This window comes from Phlebotomus papatasi, chromosome 3, assembly GCF_024763615.1.
Source record: "Phlebotomus papatasi isolate M1 chromosome 3, Ppap_2.1, whole genome shotgun sequence".
NCBI classification, from domain to species: domain Eukaryota; kingdom Metazoa; phylum Arthropoda; class Insecta; order Diptera; family Psychodidae; genus Phlebotomus; species Phlebotomus papatasi.
The window spans coordinates 43,274,228-43,295,178 of NC_077224.1; the positions used below are offsets into that span (position 1 = coordinate 43,274,228).

The window sequence follows — 20,951 nt, forward strand, 5'->3', positions numbered from 1 at the left end:
ATTTGCATAATATCACTAAGCTTAGAGATTTCATTAAAAAAATAATTAATTTCATTTTCGAATTAATGTGATATGAGAAAAAAGCTTAATTGGCATTGTCAGGTTTCGAACTTACGTGTGACAATGTCACAAAAATCAAAGTATTCCTCTACTGCTCACGAGTTACTTTGAAAATTTGTCATATGAGAATATTAGGGGAAAGCGCGCTACTTCGGACGACTCAAGCTTCGGACAATTGATTTTTTTCTCTATGTTCTTTAAGGATTTTACCCATTGCTCTTTTCTGAAAATTTGAAGGCATTGGACTAGCTATTAAAATATAATATTATAATGGGCCAAATTCATTTATAACACATTAAAAAAAATTATTTGTGCGAAGCATAAATTGTCCAAAGGTAGCGCGCTTTCCCCTATTTGTTATTCCCTACTGGATTTGAATCTCTTATAGATCAAAGGAAAATGTCTGTAATTAAAGATATCAGACTTATGGGACTGATAGCTTCATAAAAAAAGCATGTGTCTGTAAAAGAGGCTTAGCATTCACTTGCAGTCATAAAACATTATTTTTGTGGGTTTTAATGGAGAAATATTTATTATCTGTACGTGCACTCCATTGAAAATGAAACTATTTGTAAATTTTTATCTCAGTTTATGCGCAATTTTATTATTGTTAATTACAATTATTTGCAAAATAGAAGCCATTTCACGACTTGAGTAAATTTTCGCGATTCTTGTGAATAATTCTTGTTAATAAATGTAATTGCACATGAGTTGTGAAGTAAATTTACAAGTAATTTAATTTTCATTGAAGTACTACTGGAGCATTTCAGCGGAAATATCAGCATTTAAACACACAAACGTTATGTTTTATGAGTACCAATGATTTTTAAGCACTATTTGTTGTATATCCGGACCTGGCTTGGTCAGTTATATCTGGTAAAATAACAACAGGGTTTAAGTACCGTAGATGCGGGTGCCTTTGGCTTCCGGGGGTGACTGCCCCTACTGTTCATAAGCTTTTTTTTTAATTCTGGCATTTAAGAATGGTCTTCATAGATCCTATCTACCATGTCCGATTAATGAAGATCATCCTTATGTGCTAGACTTAAAGAACAGATTATGAGCAGCAGGGTGGCAAACTCACCCTCATCTACAGTCTCTACAGTAGTTTAAGTAGAGGAAAGTACTCTCCCTCCGAACGTTCATGCTTTCGAATAATGTTAATTTCTTTAATTTTTCCTATGAGACTTTCACATAGTTATCACATAATTATAAATAATTGATAATAAGCTGATTAATATTATATTATTAATAAAAATATGTAAGTCTTAAAAGGAAAATAAAAGAAATTCACATTATTCGAAGGCATGAATATTCGAAGGGAGAGCACTTTTCCCTATATAACAAACGAGATTCTTGGTATTTGGATTTGGAGTAACCTACGTCTGACAACATTATATAAGATCTTAAAGAGCGACATAAAAATATTTAAGAAATTTATAACAAAGCCTTATTAGGAATGTATAACAAACAAATTTAGATGTAGGGGAAAGTGTCCATGCTTTGCACGGTCCCTTCATACAGACTTCATAAAGATAAAATTTTTCCTAGGGGAAAGGGCGCTACCTTTGGACGATTTATGCTTCGCACAAATTTTCTTTTCCAATGTGTTATAAATAAATTTGGCCCATTATAATAATATATTTTAAAAGCTAGTCCGATTCCTCAAATTTACAGAAAAGAGCAATTGGTGAAATCCATAAAGAACATAGAGAAAAAATTGAATTGTTTGAAGCTTGAGTCGTCCGAAGTAGCGCGCTTTCCCCTATATGTTTTTCAATAAAAGTGACTCATCGCACCCGTATTTTAAAAACTATAGGAAAGGATCCTGTTTTAAAATATATTGCGGAATCACATTTATCCAGAAACATAGGAAAAATTTAGTCATTATGATGGGACCTTGCAAAGCATGGGCACTTTCCCCTAATTGGTTCCTACTCCTTCCAGATATAATTCCCAAATTAAATCTAATCTATTTTTCAAAATTCTAGTTCACTAAACTCTGAGCTAAATGCAAATTAGTTGCCTTGTTTTTGGGGTAAATTAGCTACAAGAAGAATCAGAAAAAGAGAGTATCTCAACGGAAATCAAAGTTAAAGATCTTTCTTGTTGTCTGCTTATGCCAAATCACTGATGTTCAACCAATTTCTTTTTTATCTACCAGTTTTTTTTTATTGAATTTATTGTAAATTTAACACACATGAATTTTACATTATACACAAATATTTCTCATCTGCTTCATTCTACCTTTGGAGAGCATGGGTTCTTCACCATGTTTTCTCGAGCGCACTTTTAGTACATTTTCTGCAAAATGTATTTTGTTATACAATGCTGTGGTGTGTTCAATATAAGTCTCGAAAGTTAAACACGTTAATGCAATATAGCGCAATAAAATAATTTGAATAGTTTTATAGATTTTACAGGTTTTTCCATATCAAACTTCGGTACACGTGAATTGATGTACTGTTGCAATGGGGCACAAGTGTATGGTATACAGCAGTTAGAATGGGAGATTTAGTATAAAAGTATATAATACATTTTATATATAATACATGTACGCAAAATACTACGAGGTTTAAGGTTCAATTCACAGTAGGTGGTTTTTCTTTCTTTGGCCAAAAGGTAAGGAGGAGGAAAAAAAAGAGGGATAACACACAAATTCATCTTTTTCTCTATATGCAATTGGCCTAAGAATTATTGAGGGTTTGAGGTGCAAAAGGTGTACAAGAGGTGAAAAGAAAAGAATCGGAATGTTTTCTTGGTCTAAGACAAGAAATGAAATATTTTGCGGTGAGAAATTGCAAGGAATCAGGTGCATATTTGTATTTTTATGTGGTTTCATGTTGCAAATCGTTCCTAGAATTCTTCTCCTATATCCATTCGACATCCCCTTTCGCCCCCTTTGTTCTCCCACCACTTCAAAATGCAATTTGCAATAAAATATAAAATAACTTTTACCATGGTCGACGATGCGTTTTTGTGGTTTAGGCGAAAGATGAGAAAAGAAACAGAGATTAGAAAATTGGATTTAAGCATTCACTATTTGCCATTTGCCCATGTGCCAAGGAAAGCCCTTAAGAAAAAAAATTCACCATAGAATTTGAATTATTCTTTTCTCTCTCTCTCCTGGAATAGAACTCACAGTGCGTTGTGTATGAAAATTTTCTGCATTTTAATTGTTATGCAGCAACATGCTTCACATTTTTATGAACTTGCGTGTATACTTTCCAATTGAAATTTAAAGTTTACTTTTTCTCAATGCAGCTCTTCATTTGTTTTTTATTGTTAAAACTGTATTTTCTCCATTGTGCTAAATTTTCTGGAGAGAATCAGAATATTAAAGGGCTAATAACTTAAAATCGTAAAAACTTTCTCTCTAAAACTAATAAAAATATTAATAAATCTGATAGAATGGGCTAAAGAAGTCATTGTCAGTTACTTTTTAATCTGAACGAAAGTAATTTTGAATTAGTTCACGTATCTGTCACTTAAGCGCTATTGGTACTTTTTCGAATATTTGTATTTCCCTTAAAGTTTGATGGAATTTTTAAAACTATTTTGAAATTTGATGGAAAGGGTGTAAAGATAAATAGAGTTTGATTCTCCAATAGTGTCTTGGATAAAAAGTAAATGGCACTCAATTTGGAAAAAAAGTCGTTGATGTTCGAAGAATTTAAATTCAATTTCGAATATGTATACTAAATTTTCGCACAAGTGTGTAAAATTTATGAAGCATCACATTAAAAAACTCGCAAAAGAGTTACTCAGTGATTATGGAGTGACTAAATAATGGGACAAAAACAGTAAATGACCTTGCTTTGCGATTTTCCTCACAACAAAGTGAAAAGCTACAAATTTTGACACTTGAGAACTTCGAAATTCGAACAGTATGCCTTCCAGACACTTTGCGGAATTATCATGAAGTAAGAATGTCTTTTTTTGACTTTTTAAATAGATCTACGAATTTTTCAAACTCAGATTGTAAATAGTAAAAATAGAAGAAATCCTGGCGATCTTATCGAACCATTTCATGCTATAAAGCTGTTCGAAAGAATTTTCGAAACCTTTCCCCAAATTATTTGCAGCATATTCTATATTTTCTTCTAAAATACCAATAACTTTATCATTTCTAAATTAGCAAGAAAGACAAGAAGTTCTGGTAAATAGATGTAATTGTAATGTGACTATCTGAAGATTTAAACCTCTTCGAGAGCTTTTTCGGATATCTTTCGGAATTTAAAAAAAGGGTTTTGGATCACTAGTAGTTGCTTTTCAAAATTTAATATCCTTTTGTGAGATAAATTAAAATGGCTATGATTATTAATATTATTTTATCAAATTAAATGAAATTTTGTAAATCAAATGGAAATGTTTGAAGCTTTTAAACTATTTTTCGAAGATCTTTCGTAGAGGTAGGAATATTTGTCACTTTAAGTGTTAGTAGTGTTGTATTTTCCCCTTATGAGTTTTACATTTTTCTATAATTTTTATGATTAAATTTCTTGAAGGTATTTTTTTATTAAAGGAATTTGAATTTCAAATTTATAACGGCTTGGATATGATTTGTAACCGCTTTAGCAAGAAGTAACCAAAACTGAATAATTCACAATTGAAAAAGTTTGTTTGAAAACTTAGGGTACTAATTCTGATTGTTTTGAGCCCTTTCATTAAATTGCCTTTAGATCTTCTTCCCGTTTGTCTTAAAGTGTATTCTGAGCAATTTAACCTCATAAATTGACAGTGAAAAATGAAAATTTTCTCATTGCAAACGCAAAAGTATTTAATTGTTAATATTCCTGCTCTAAATTCATTTCTAAAAGCGTGGAAAATGTCGTGAGATTCCTATTCACGAAATTCTCCATTTATCTTCCCACCCACATGGGGCTTTTTTGTGAGGGTTTACACTGGCAAAGAATGTCTTGATGGGACTCTGTCTCGCGGGAAATTTCAAGCAATAGGCAATTCCATGGGAATGAAAATTGCATGACAATTTCCGTGTGTTTAAATTCAAAAGTTTTTCGCCGAATGTGCCATACCAATGAATAAAGTTCAATTTACATTAATTTCAGGCATAAAATTAAATTTGTTTCTCCTTCTTTTCAGTTTGCCACGGAGGATTTCGCCTGTCTGCAAGGACCTGAGTGCTCAATGGTGAGTTTACCGTGTATTTTCTTTTTTTTTTTTTTAAAGGGAGGCTGATGCTTTTGAATATTTGCGAATTTTCTGCGCGAGGGTGTGAAGGTAGGAACTTTGGAAGACGCACCCTTGTGAATTTAGAATACCCTGGAGAAATTTCGACTTGAACCAGAGGCATAAATGACGGTATTCTTTTTCAAATTGCAAAGGTATAGGGAAAGACATTCCTTACCGAATTTTCCATCCAGACGCTTCTTTCGCCCTGTAATCATCCATGTAGACAATTCTTATTCTCTGGCATAATCAAATATTTGATTTCCACTGAGAATGAAGATGTTTGTCCCGAATGACACGACATACAAAATACCTTTTGGATTTTTTATTCCAACTCATTCCCGACAGAGGTTCGGACAATTGAACTGGAATACATATAATGTGGAATAATCATAAATATTCTGAATTTGAAAGCCCGTTTCAAGACACTTCTTTGAGAAAATGCAAAATCTTTATGTTTTTTTTTTCATAGTAGGGGAAAGTATTCTCCATTAAAACGTACATACCTTCGAATAATGTGAATTTTTTTTTCAGTTTTCCTAAGAGACTTAAACATTTATATTAAATATTAGTTTATTATCATTTATTGAAAATCATGTGGAAAACTCTTTGTAAAAGTAAGAGAAATTCACATTATTCGAAGGCATAAACGTTTGAAGGGACAGAACTTTCCCCTAATAATTCCGTAGCTTTCGGGTGGAGCAAGGCTTAGCGTAGCGTGGAATAGAAATTCATTTTCCAGAGCTTTCTGCTGTCTTCGTATACCTTTTAAGGGTCTTACAGTTTTATAGCTCTGGTACTGCTGAACATAAAAATATCTGCACATTATTTAAAATGTATTTAGTAGGGGAAGGTACGGTACTTTCGGACGACACAAGCTTCAGACATTTCATTTTTCAATATTTATTTTTAGTAAATTCAACTCATTATAATATTATTTTTTAATAGCAGGTCCAGTACGTAAAATTTTTTGAAAAGGGCCATGGGTCAAATCCATTGAATTTTACTGCCTAAATTACAAAGCCCTTATTAAGATTTGCAACTATTTGATATACAATCTATTAAGCGACACATAAGGTTATTTGCAAAGTTTCAGGTTATGATGAATATAACCTTAAAAGTAAACATTTCCTATAACATAACTCTTTGGTAATCTGTCGCCTAAATTAGGGAATCACGCAAAATTGAAAGCAATTTTCCAAAAAAAAATGCTTTTTTAAAGGAAATTGTAAGTAATCGTAAAAATGAAAAGGTGCGAAACATTTTTTAGACATGATTGCTCTCATATGCTTCTGCTTTCTGCATAATTGACTTTTTGTATTGGTTCCTATCATGACTATTTGGAGGTTTTGAAATATAACAAAGACTTGGAAAAAGAGTCGTGACAGGAACCAACAGAAAGAAAAGTCGATAATGCAGAAGCACATGAGAACAGTCATGTGCTAAGAAAATGGTTTCTCCTTTTCATTTTTCATTGGAATAGCACCATAAATACTTTAGCAGTCTTTTATTGCTGCGCTTCATAATTTTTTTTAAACTTACGTCAGGGAGAAAATTCGAAATTGTCCTTGAATTTTTCGAACACCGATGACATTTTTTATAAAATAGAAAACAATTTTATCATTCACAAGTAGACCCCAAAAAATTCGAAAATCTATTTGAAAAGCCGAAAAAGTATCAAAATGTGTTGATATTCTCTTTGTTGTGAAGAAAAACACAAAGCAAAAATGTTTATTCTTTCTGTACCATTATTTAATCACTCCATAATCATTGAGTAACTCTTTTCCGAGCTTTTTAGTGCAATATTCCATGAATTTTTTCCCACCTTGTTCAAAAATTTTGTATTAAAATTCACAATTGAATTTAAATTCTTCAAACATCAACGACCTTTTGTGCAATTCCGTTTACCTTTTATCCAAGACACAATTGGAGAATCAAAATCTACTTGTGTTTGCACCCAATTTGTCTTTTAGCTGAGACACTTTTCGAAATATTGAAAGTCTTCAATGATATACAATTCATTTCACTTAAATTGCGTAAGCTTGTGATGTTTCAAGAGTTGAGGCTAAAATTCGGTGGTTCTTATGTCGCGTGAATATCCTCAAGAATTCTTTCAGTTGTTTGGTGAAGGTAAAAAAATATATACAAAACAAAAATCTTCAACAATGTTTTCCGAACGTGACATTATCTATAATTTCCCATTTTTGGCGGCATTAATAATCGTGACGGAGAGAAAATGAGTTTGTCTCGCCCAAGACACGTTGACATTCCATCGAAAATTCTATGTGAGGGAGTTTTTTTTTTTGGTGTGAAAATTGAGCTCCTTGGTATTCACCAAAGCCATCATCTTTTTCGCATTATCACGGAAAATGCGCGAGAATAGGAGAGGCGGGAAAACTTTCTCATCAGCCAACTGTCAGTCTGTCCAGGAGTTGGCAGGGAAAAAGGTGTGGGAAAAATGACTAAGCCGTGGGATGTATTTAAGTTTTTGCATAAAAGTACTTTTTGCTGGCATGGCAAAACTTTTTCCCTTTTAGAATACACACAAACACTTTGGGCGGTGGGATGTTCTTTGAGGGGGTGGCATCAGAAAGTTCTCTAATTAAAAAGCCCACCCCAATTAACGGCGCACGTGGAACAAAGAAATGCCAAAGCTGTCGTTTTGTGGTGGTGCAACGGCTATAAAGTTGAATTGGGCTTTCGTGTTCTTCAAGAGTTGGTTTTTTTTTCTCAAGGGATTTTCACCGCGTGACCAAAAGAAGAAAAAAAAGTGCTAACCCTTTCATGCCTAAAGGGTAAAACTTTGAGGTGTTTTCTTGGTGGTTCCTCAAAGATTCACTGACCGCAAAATTATTTGCCTGACATTTCATCCAAAAACATCAAAGATTCCTTTCCGGAAGGTGCGGGTTTGTTACCGGGTTTGTTGACTGCTTCTTGGTTTGGCAGAGATTTTCCCTCATGAATTTTCGAAATTGTTTCAGTTTTCTCATGGTAAAAGAAATAACATCCCTAGAAGTCCGTTTGCAAATGATTAAAATCCCTTGAGAGTTCACTTTGAAAATTAAATCACTTTTCTCTTTTATTCCTTAACTTAGCCGCAAGCATTTGAAACTCCACCAAAAACTTTTGCTCAAACGAACCACAGACGAGAATTAGAAGGTTTTTGTGTTCATGAAGACGCTACAAAATTGCTTTGGTGTATTCCCAGGGAAGATTTTCCATCCACCTTCCATTCCAATTAACGTGGGATTATGCGAATAGAGATGATGTCGTTAAATATGAATACATTTTTTCTAATAATATAGATTTGATTCTGAAACGTTCAAAGCTTAAAGACAGTTTGAAGGCAAATTCGGATTTTTACAAAATTTATTTTCGATTTTAAAACGTGTTGAAAAAATCTGGGATATAGGGTGAAAGGAACACCTATTGACACTTTAAGAACTCATGTCAGAATCTATTGACACCCTACTCTGTACCATTTGGAATACGAAATTAGGACACTTATCCTTATCTTAAAACGTAGATTAATGAAAAAACGCCATATTACATACATTTTGTTAGATACATTAAATAAATTTCATAATTTTGACAAAAGGGTCAATAGGGGTTCCCTGTCGAAGAGGTGTTCATTTGACCCTAACTGTTTTAATTCCTTGAGTACAAGTGATGATAATTGATAATAATATTATAAATTGATGATAAGCCAACTAATATTTATTAGAAATATGTAGGGTGAAAGGAACGTCTATTGACACTTTAAGAACTCGTGTCAGCACCTATTGACACCCTACTCTGTACCATTTGGGATATGAAATTTGAACATCTGTTTATAGTAAAAGGTATATTACAGAAAAACGTTATATTACTTATATTTTACTAGATACATTAAATAATTTTCAACATTTTGACAAAAGTGTTAATAGGGGTTCCCTGTCGAACAGACGTTCCTCCGACCCTAAGTCTCTTAGGAAAACTGAAAGAAAATTCACATTATTCGAAGGCATGAACGTTCGAAGAGAGAATACTTTGCACTAGTGACTCAAGTTTTTTTTAATTTTGGATTATTTAAAGTTAATCTCCTCCAGATAGTCAGAAAAATTTTCTTTTGGGTCACCGGTGTCCAATTTGGGTGAAACGGATTACAAGCACACATCGGTTCATATTCGTTTAATTATCTGTTCTTAATTCGTTAAAACTGGTTCAAATTTTTCGGACAAATTTTCTGCAGCACAAGTCTTTTAATATTTCGAAATTATTTATCGTTCTCAATGCATTATTAATACAATTTTATTTGGATTCAAAAATTAAGGCCGATAATTCTGACTGTACTCTTATTATGCGATGGTGCCTTTAAAATTTTCTCAGCGAAAAAAAAGCCTCTAGGAAGAGAGAAAACACCCTCAGACAATGATTGATGTGCACTTTTCCACTGAGAAAATTTTTGACTAACAATCTCAACTTTGACCTCTGGCGTGATGAATTTCCATTGGGGATTTTCTTTGAAGTGCTCACTGGAGCTTTTCCGCAGAACTTGGTGATTAATTTCAGCAACGAGTGGAGTACAATTAAAAGTTTTTGCATAAAAATGTTTACGACAAGAACACAAAATCTTCTTGGGAAATTTTCAATCTTGTGCCAAATCGTTTGCAGATTTTTGATAGGGGGTGGTATATGGGTGGGGTATTCTTTCAATTTTCCAGCATTCTTCTACATCTCACCCATGCCACACATGGAACAAACATACAATTTAATTACCAAAGGGGAAAGTGTAGTAAATTATACGTGAAAATCTCATTTGAAAAGCCAACGCTATGCGAAAGAGGGGGGAGGGATGGGTGTTGGATTGTGGGTGAGAGAGAGTGTTAGTCCCATTAATTTTAGAAGTTTCAACTTTCAAGTGGGTGCATAAAGCAGGAGCATTTTGTACTCGTCCATCCTTTCTCATACTACCATCCTGCCAGCAATGTATGAACGCGCTCTTTTTGGGGGGAAATTGGGATGGGTCGAAGGGTATGACGCTCCTGTGGATGCCAGTATGCGCGCAATATAGACTCCAAAGCCAAAGCTCTCGAGAGTACTCTATGGCATTGGGGAGCAGCACCCAGAATGCCTCGGGGGACTTCCCTTGGTGCATTGCACATATAGCAAAACTATTGAGCGAGTGTCGACGCTTTTACGTGACTTATGATGGAAATTCTCAAAATGTGATCATCGGGAAATAATGGATATTAATCAGCTGAACATCAAGCACCAGTTCTGCAAAAACACCCCCTATATATTCAACTTTATTTACCATCCCCAAATCCACTCATACAATTATTCTCGCTGGGTCAAATTACGTTCATAAGTTTCTTCACATTTATATCCACCAAACCATTCTCCATACATGTATTAATCGCTCCAACTTGACGCTTTTAGAGTCAGATCCAAAGGTGCTCTATCTCTTTATCCAACACCCCAAAAACACCCTCCTTGAATGGAAGAAGGAAAATAGTTATAAAAGGAATTTATACTCTTGACACTCTTCTATTGTAGGGCATCCGGGACAGGTTCCAATAATTTCCCCAATTTTCATTCGACCATGCCCGTTTTTGTCACCTCCTTTAGCCACCCTACAGAGAGACAGTCTTCCAGTGGGAAGGTATAGAGCTTGATGGATTCTCAAGGGGGAGTCGTATGTTAGAGGATTGAAAATTTTCCAACTCCAGAGAACATTTTCTCTCAACACCCATCACTTGAGGGGCTCATTCTCTTGGCGCACTTCTCACCGACAATGAACATTTTCACTCTATTGAAAAACTGTTGGATACAAAAAATCTACTGAATTTCCGCTTCAATACTTTGAATTCTACTGGAAATTTACTATTCTTTGACGTCGTAATTTAGTACATTTGTGCTAATAGTTTAAACTCAATGTTAATGATTGAAGTTGGATTTCTGAAATTCTGAAACTTTTCAGTTATGAACACGAATTCTCTATGTAAAAGAAAATGTGTTGTACTAAATTTCACTGTAGTAAATTTAGTACATACAGGGAGGTGGGGCTTCTTTGAGCTGTAGGTTTATATTGTTATACGATTTTTTCGCATACATCTAAAGGAAACTGGGTTTTAACTATATAATTTGGATAGAAGATGAATTTTGGATTGAGTGGCGGACCTATTCACCCTCTTATTTTGAAGATGAGTTCTAAAACAATTTATTCGTAATATAAGATATTGAATAAATTTTGTATTTATTAAAATAAGTCTTATAGGGTCGAAGGAACACCTCTTCGACAGGGAAACCCTATTGACAGTTTTGTCAAAATCTTGAAATTTATTTAAAATATCTAATAAAATTTAAAAAAAATATGACGTTTTTCCTTAGTCTACGTTCTCTGATAAGTATTGGTGTTTAAATTTCGTATTTAAAATGGTACAGTGTAGGGTGTCAATAGGTCCTGCCACAACTTCTTAAAGTGTCAATAAATATTCCTTTCACCCTATGCGATAATATTTTTTTTAAGAAGTCAGTGTATTTCGTTTCCGTAAAAATTAGTACAAATAAGGGAAGAGTACCAGCGATCAGCAGTGTTCCTCGGATCGTCAGGTTATTACCGAATTGTTGCTCCAAATCAAATGATTTTTTAAAAATTATTAGCTACTTTTTACCAATTAACTCTTACAAGAATGCACTGCATTAGCTCTGATTTGATTTATAAAATCAAATTTCCGTGAGACACCTGATTGAATTCGTGACGATCCGAGGTACAGATTGCAAGTTTGCAATTACACCTAATTTTTATTAATTTATTGTTAAAATTAAAAATTCCAATGTACAGATATAGTTAAATGGATCACTAATATACCAATTAACATGCACAAAAATACCAAACAGTATTTTGAGGTTTATATTTTCAACTAAATATCGAACATGTCTCTTAACATTCCGATCCGGGGTGCTCTTCCCTTATATGCTTATTTACCGGTATAACTTGTTAAGATTTAATACTAAGAATAGAGTGTTGACTATAATTATGAAAATTCCATGCATAATAGGTAATTAAATTATAAAATTGAAGTCCATGATAAAGCTTGAATAGTAAATTATAAATAAAAGAAGTGCTAAAACGAATTGGAAGATGTCAGAGTGCTTTATTTTAGTTAATTTAGTACAAGTCCTTGCATATTCTACTCAAAAACTTGTTTAAATTGATTACTCAAAATCAAATCCTTGATTTTAGAATTTGAAAATTAAAAAGTCAATTTCAGAATAAATCAAAAATACTATAAACAGTATTATTGATGATTGATGAGTATTGGAACTAAAAGAATAATTAGAGTTTGAGTAGTGTATTGTACTAAATTTTAGTACTATTTTCGGTATATTATTCTAAGTAACTTATTAAGTTATTACGTGATCTAGAATATAATTCAGGCAATTGTCAAGGCTACCAAATATGAAGGATACGTAGTTGAAGGCTTTCAGGTTTCGCACAAATTATAGTTTTGAACATTTCTTATATCCCACAGTAATGAATCTAAATTTTACTAAATTTCCTGAATTTTTTTCAGGAAGTGTGTGACTGAATACTAACTATTAAAATATATTTGCCAGATTCAGATTCAGTAAAGGAATAGGAAAATATATGAAGTTCTCAAAGCCAGAGTGTGTATGAAACCTAAAAGCCTTCCGCTAATCACTTTTTGTTGTAGTAAAAATTTAGATAATAAATAAATTTGATCGGTTCATGAAAAAAGTACAACGATCCGGAATAGGAAAAATGAAGGAAAACTGAATGGCAACGATAAATTTTCATTATGAATGTCGTTCAATTTCGATTATTTTCTTTATAATTAATTTAGGATCAATTCAAGGATTAATTCAAAATATTTAGGAAAATTTTGACTTAGAACTTTAAATAAGCTTAAGGTAATATTAAGAGTAAATTATCCAGTTGATTCTGATAAACCTATAAAATTATATGTTATTTAGGATTTTGAGACTTTCGGGAACTGGAATAAACTTTTAGTATGAAGACCGCTTTATAGTTTCGAAATTTCATTAATTCTACTTGAATCAAGTTTTATCTTTAAGAAGCAATGAGATATATCTGACGTAACCTCACTTCTCTGAATAACCTATATTGCGTAGTCGTGCTTGCTTCAGAGACTAACTTTGAGGTTTTGTACAGTTTGCTCTACTTTTTCCGTTATTGTTTGCTCTTTCTAAAACACAGTATAATCAATTTTGAGGTTCGGGCAATTGACGCTGACTTCACGAGTATCCATCCGTAATTTTTAACCGGCCTTGCAAAATGTTTCATGTTCCTATTCAACAAATCGATTTATTTAATTTGCATTAGTAGTTTTGAAGACAACTATGCCATTCCCTCATGAACTATATGCCCTTCGTCTGCATGATCAAACAAGGTTTAATTCGCAGAACTAACCCTAAAGCATTTCAGAGGGACACAAAATAATTTGGTATGACAATAAATTAGAGAAAGTGTCGCCCATGTGTGTAGAGTGGAAAATATTTTGTAATTTTCACACCCTGGCAAAATTGTAATATCACAAGAAATTTGAAAATGTACTTTTGATGTAGGCCCTTCCGCAAAAACCTCTTTCCACGCCAGTCAATTCACCGTGGAAAATGTGGCCCAGCACACGCACTTTTAGTTGCAGAGGAGGGAAAATTGTGTCGCGTGATGTGGTTGAGTCATTTGCGTATAAATTAATTTGTGTTACAAATTTCGTGGTGAAAATTTTGGGGTTTTGTGTATCTCCCTACAATGTAATGTCGTGTGACGGGTGCATGGCTTGTCCGGGGTTTGAACTAGAGAGAGGGCTTGGATGGGCAAGAAGTCAAAAACTAGAAGGGAGTGAGTATGTTTTGTCCACTGGGTTACATGGACTTTAGTCTGCACTTGGCACTAATATGACACAATATCGATGTTTTCTTTCATATAAAATTTCCCTCTCTCTGAAGGGATGGAAGGAGGTTTCGGAGGTTATTTTGCTGTGTTATAGAGGGAAAAGTCTTGACGGTAGTTTTCACACCAACATCTTCCCACGTTGCTTAAGGGCTGGAATGGTATTGGTTTAATTTAAAGTTGGAAAATGCAATCATGGAGGGAAGAAACTTCAGCAGGAAATTCCCTCATTTTCTTCCCATTCCAGCATTGATTTTTTTTCTCCATTCGCCAGGACAATTGTTGATTGTCCTCTTTTTTTTTCTATACTCGTTTATTCTTGTTCGTGAGAATTTATTTGCTGTTCTTCCTCATTTGTGAAATTTTATTACATTTTCTCTGCCACTTTTTCAATCGTGCATCTCATTGTGCAAATTCCTAAGGACATTGTATATGTTGCAATTGCTTGAATTCTTCCCTCTGCCGTTGCATTCTTTTGAGCCTTTTGAATCAAGAAAAGAATTGCTTTTTGGGTGGATATGAATTCAAATGAATTGTCAGTGGTCAGAAAAGAGAGTTTCTTTTCTGACCCAAGAAATTTTGGGAGAATTGTCTTGGGATTTGTTGGCATGATGACTTAAAGAAGTGTGCGCAAAAGAAGAAAGAAATTGACATTACAATTGAATTTACAACTCAAAGTTTACCTTTGATAATGAGCTACCGAACCGTCAGTCTCGTAAACACTGGCTGTCTTCTGGCCTTCCTTACCATTTGACTTTTTTAAGGAGACAGTTTATCGCCATTCTTTGGCTTTATCGCATTTGGGCATGAAATTTGCATTAAAAAAAATCACTGTTTACTAAAATGGAAGATTTGCTAACGTTCGTTATTTAACGCTCAAGAATTTAAAAATTGATCTTGATACACAGTAAAAAATAGTACGTAAAATTGTTTGAAAATGTTTTTGAATTTCGATTGGGGACTTAGGGTAAAGTGGTACAAGTTGGACCATTGTACAAGTTAGACAGGGCTTTTCTTTCTTGATTTTAGTACTTAATTTTTATTTGTATATTTTTAATGCTTTAGTTTTATAATTTAGTTCCTTGTGCTTAAAAAAAAGTTTAGTACTATATTTATCAAGAAAAAATCCCTGTCCAACTAATACCGGCGAATTGTCCAACTTGTAACACTATGTCCAACTTGTATCACTTTACCCTACGAAGTGTTCGTAAATCGTACAACCCACTACAAGGTTTGTAAATAATGGTATTTTTAGCACTAACATTGTTCGTAAGATGATCAATTGAAGAGCAGTTTTTAATCCTTTTTAGACGTATGTTCGTAAATGTTCGTAAAAATGCTCGTCATGTGATCATGTCATGAGCAATGTTTGTAAAAACTACAAACTTTTACAAACATATTAATGGGTTATATAATTTACAAGCATTTAGTAAGTTCCAAGTAGGGTAAAGTGATATAAGTTGGGCATAGTGTTACAAGTTGGACAATTCGACGGTACAAGTTAGACAGGGATTTTTTCTTGATAAATACAGTACAAATCTTTTTTTAAGCACAAAGAACCAAATTATAAAACTAACGCATTAAAAATATACAAATAAAATTAAGTACTAAATTTATCAAGAAAAAAAGCCCTGTCCAACTTGTACCACTTTACCCTAAGGATTGACAAACATATTACGAAAATTTTACGAACTACTTTTTTTCTGTGTATAGAAAATAACATTTCGTAGTTGTTCTAATTTCTGTTTCCATAAATACATTATAAGTCTGCTTGAATTCTTACATAATTTTTAGTGCACCTTAAGGCTCGTCGATTCTCTGTGTGTTTATCATTTGTTTCCGAAGACTGTTTTTTATTATAATAACGATCGTAGTTCTCTAACTCCAACCAGTTGTACTAAATGTGTACTAAATTCAAAACATTCAGAATTCCGTATTTGTTGATTCAAATTAATTATTAAAGTAACTAAATTGAAAATCGGAGTTTAATTTTATTTAGTACAGATTTTCTTGGCCAAGTTGTCTTCAAATTTGAATTTTATAACGGTAAACGGTAATTAGAAATACTTCAAATTCTAAATCGTCTCACATTACTGCACAATTTTCGATTTTTTTCCTAGACAAAAAAAAAACACCTCGTCTGAAATATCACCAAAATTTCACATTGCGAAAGGATTCATAAATCTACTCAAGAAAGAATTCCGAATATTTTTTAACCCCAAAAGAAAAAAAACTGTAAAGGCAAAAAATATCCGACAAAATTGTGTCTATTTCTGTGCTTCTGACAAAAATTCCTCTTCTTAGACTCAAATTTCACAGCTGAAAAGAGACACGGGAGGGCAAAGAAATATCTGAGACATTGAAAATGATCGTGTTGAGAAAGAAAAATCTCTTGGTGAATGGAAAGAAAGAAGTTCAACAGTGATCGTGTCAACAAAATTAAAGGCCATCTCGAGCAATTTGTCATTGGATTTCTTTCTTTTTATCTGTATTCAGGGAGTTTATTCTTTAAGTGAAGAATCGATCGGTGATATAAAAGAAAACAGCCACCAATGATGCTTGGAAAAAAAAGGAAAGAACAAAAGGAATAAAATCAAATTTTTCTTTAAGATCTATACTCTTTGGGGTGTTTTATTCTTTAGTCCCACGTCTTTTGGAATTGGATAACGTGTCCTCTGGTGCACCAAGAGGATTTATTTATTGCATTTTGACCCAATCTATGTGATATTTGAAGCTGAAAATCAATCGTATTTCCCCTCGTGAACCCGCATTTAAGTGAATTGATATTGGGACAATGGACATTTTCTCTCAGTGTTATCCTCAAATCATAGATTCTAGAACACCCACAATTTGGGATTTAGTTGCCAATTGAATGGGAAATGGCTAACAGGGGATTTATCGTGCCTCTCCCAAAATTCCCTAATATGACCCATTCTATAGTTATTATGTGCACAGACCAGAAGGATGGGACGTCCATTCATCAAAGTTGCACGGTTATGTGGGATTCTCAATAAGTGACACACCGGGCTCTAAAGGTTCCCTTTTTTCCTGTGGAAAAAAAGGGCCAATTGAAGGGAGAGCGAGATGAAAAGGTGAAAAAATAGCAATAAGCTCTCAATTTCATACACAAAAATATCCTTCTCATTGAGCACCAGAGAGAAAAAAGGACCAAAATGTGAGCCTTTTCTTTTCGCCTTTGATTGGATCAATCGCCCGGAAAAATTGACCATGTGCGCGATTTATTTAGGCAATCCCTCGAAGCGTCAGCATTCCTCCCCCAGAAAGCGAAACACTCGAGGAAACAAAAGGTTCAATTCTTCATTTCACCCTATAGTCCAGGGATGAAAAGCTAAAGCTCTCATAATTGGATTTCCTCTGAATGTCCTTCTCCCTCTTCCAATTTTTGTGACAACTCTGCGGTTTTTTTCTCCTCTATCACAAGGAGAAAAAGCTTTCCTTCTGCGAAATTTTTATAATCATAAAGAGCTCAAGAGAACGGGAGGAAGGAAAATCTCAGTCACATTTTCTGTGATCCTGCATGAGAAAAAGTTGTACTTGGAGCTTTCTTTCTCAGGGACAAATACGGACTTTAAGCTTAGCAAAACCTATTGGTATTTCATTTTATTTGTGCATAGGATTTGCTAAGTCGCTGATATTGCAAATGAAACAGAAAGATAATTCTACGGATTTTGTTTGGTAATTTTCAACGAAATATTTCCTTTTTCCTGAAGAATGTATTTGAGACACTGCTAGTCAATTGCATCCGGATTTAGTAAAGAAAATCTTTCATTCAAAAAATCCAAAATCATAATCAAATATCAAATAGTCCAAAAGAATTTTACCCTGATGATATAATTAACTATTTTAAAATTATAATAGAAAAACATATACTTATTTTCTTAGATGTTTTCAGTTAAAAGTCGTTTTAGAATAGCGTTAACAAGATTATTCAAATGTGAAATTAAATTAAGGATTACTATTATTATTCATTTTGCTTTATTGAACAGATAATTATTCATTTAAAAATCCTAAAAAATAGATATATTTACAATAGTAATTTAAAGAGTTAAATAAGAAGGTTAAAGAGCTAATATCTATTTGCAGAAATTTAGAATCTGATTATAACCACAATTATTTTAAATTTAAATATCTGTGAATATTACTATTATAATTTTTTAAAGCTTTTCTTTGGGTAAAATTAAAATAATTTGGTTATAAATTAAGTAGTTTATGAGGAATAATTCAAGAAGAGCCAAACTGAAGCACTTGGATCATAACTTTGAATAATTGAATCATATAACATAAATTTGGTTAAAAATATCTCTTCTTAATGACATGAGCTCCATTATTACGCTAATAAATTAAATTATAACTTCATATTAAATTAATAAATCTCAAAAGTTTTCCTTTAATTTTTATTCTAACCTAAAAAAAAACGATTAAAAGAATTTTTTGACTAAATATCGAAAAACTGACGTATTAGTTTTAGAAATTACTAATCATCCTCAATAATACAAAAAAATAAAATATTTTGGGAAAGATCCTTTTATAATTCTTTAATAAAATGGGTGGCAAAGTGTCCTAAGCTTTGCAAAGTGTTTGAACTTGTGATTTAGATGCTATTACCTGATTTTCGCATCATTTACCTTTTCCGGTTTTCAACCGATTTGAACCAATTTGTAAATCACTCAAAATATTTCCTAAAATACCTTATGAGCATTATAATTGAAATTCCGATAAAAATTAGTTATCGGTTATAAACTGGAAAAAGTATAACATAACCTGAAAAATTATAAAATTTTCGAACATATTGAAATGTACCATCCGTCTTAAGAAATTTAAGAATCCTATTATCTGCAGCCATGCAAAGCATATCATAAATTTCCCTGAAACATTTCTTGGTTTCCACCAGAAAAAAATTCCTGCATGTGTGTGCTGAAGAGAGTTTTGGGGGTTCGTAAAGGGCAAATTCCAATCTATTGTGAAAATTCAGTGAAGATGAAAATTGGAACCGTAGATGACATCATTCAATTTATAAGTCATCCTCCACTTTCGCTGCTATATAGCATACATCTCTGTCCCGTGGAAAAGCCCGTCAGCATTTTGGGTGTCAATGATGTGGAGAGGACAATTTTCGACTTATATCACCCACAAGCTTTTCCACCACAATTCCTATGCTATATACATGAATATATGCCGGTGAGATGGATCTAACCCTCAACTTCACAATAAAATAACTTAAGCCACCCTCGCATCACCGTCACACACTCAATACTTTTTGATTTCTTGGGGAAAATAAATCGAATTTGATATAATGCCCCTCTTCTATGTGGGTTCATGGCACTAACATGAGAGAGGGTGTGAAAAGACACATAATATAAAGCTAGAAATTCTGCGGGATGGGGACACAGAGGGAACATGACACAATGAAATTGGGTGTGAGCATAGCAGGAGAATTCCTCAATGAACTTCCTTGCATTCTTCCAGAATTTTATTTATTGCTTCCCTCAAACTTGAGGGTGGCACAAGAGAAAATGTACCACAAATTAATTACGTTATTTTCCAGCGGAAAGCACTCTACCGAATGGTGCGGAATTTAAGAGGAGATTTTCAAATACAGCTCTTGATTAGATTAATTGATTAAGATTCCCACTATTTAATTCGGAATACTATGAGAAATTGTTTTACACATGATATGTTAAGTTTTTTTATTTCTTTCCAGATTTTTTCAGTTTTTTTTTTTAAATTAATTTAACGGCAATCTCGATAAGGAACAATAATACCCCTTGTTTTTTTCTTTACCTACTTTATTTAACAAAAATTATTAAATGTAGGGATATAAAGTGCGGTTCCCTATGGTAAGGTGTAATTAAACGAAATCATTGAATTTAATATCGATTTTAGTGTTAGGTAATCGTGAATACATTAAAAACGTATTTTTAGATATTTCGATGTTTATCTTGTGAAATATTTGTTTTAACATTATTAAAGACTTAATCAGATTGAAACTTTTATATGAATTAGTACCATCACTCTTAATTAATTTTTAAAAATAGTATTTTTGTGAATTTTTGTGAAGATTCTCAACTCTGTTTTATATTTATAACTCTATTTTTAATAAATTTTGCTTATTTTTTCAACTACTCATTTACTTTAAAAGAAGAAATTGAGAACAGTTTACAGCGCCACTCACGGGAGAAAGCTTAAAGCTCGAGGAGCTTAAAAGCTTAATCACATGAAGGCTATGTTTCATGTATTCTATTTAAGAAATTGTTAAATAAAGAAGAGCGCAAAATAGTTTTTTTTTGAATATCCGTTGCTATTCTATTTGGATAATCATTTAAAATTGAGAATTAAAAATTGAGAACAGTTGATAGCGCCACCCACGGTAGAAAACAACGCTCCCAAGCGGAGTAAATGGTTGCCAATGTCAATTAAATTTCTACAATTTCTTTTTTTTTTTCAACTATAAAATGCTACCTTAAAAAAAGAGCTTAGGTTTCTTATTTAAATTAAGCGAATTTAGTTGATAAACATTCTGATATGGAAATAAATTTTAAATAATTTACATACAGAAATATTTTTTTCGAATAGACTTACAAATATTAAAAAAGGTTTAGAATGATTTTGGATTTAAGACTGTTTATCCAAACTGACTTGTTTATTAGATTAGGGTAAAGTGATACAAGTTGGACATAGTGTTATAAGTTGGACAATTCGCCGGTACAAGTTGAACAGGGATTTTTTTCTTGATAATTTATTCACTCTCCAAATAATTACA

At 32.8% G+C, this 20,951-nt stretch overlaps 1 protein-coding gene across 2 annotated transcripts in view; it reads left to right on the forward strand.

Annotated features, from left to right (window-relative positions):
* Positions 1 to 20,951, forward strand: part of LOC129805758 (uncharacterized) — a 351,969-nt gene that overhangs the window by 143,593 nt on the left and 187,425 nt on the right. For both annotated transcript variants that reach the window (XM_055853890.1, XM_055853891.1), the window contains exon 2: positions 5,164 to 5,211. In XM_055853890.1, the coding sequence (XP_055709865.1) occupies positions 5,164 to 5,211 (48 nt within the window). The remainder of the gene's footprint in view (positions 1 to 5,163; positions 5,212 to 20,951) is intronic.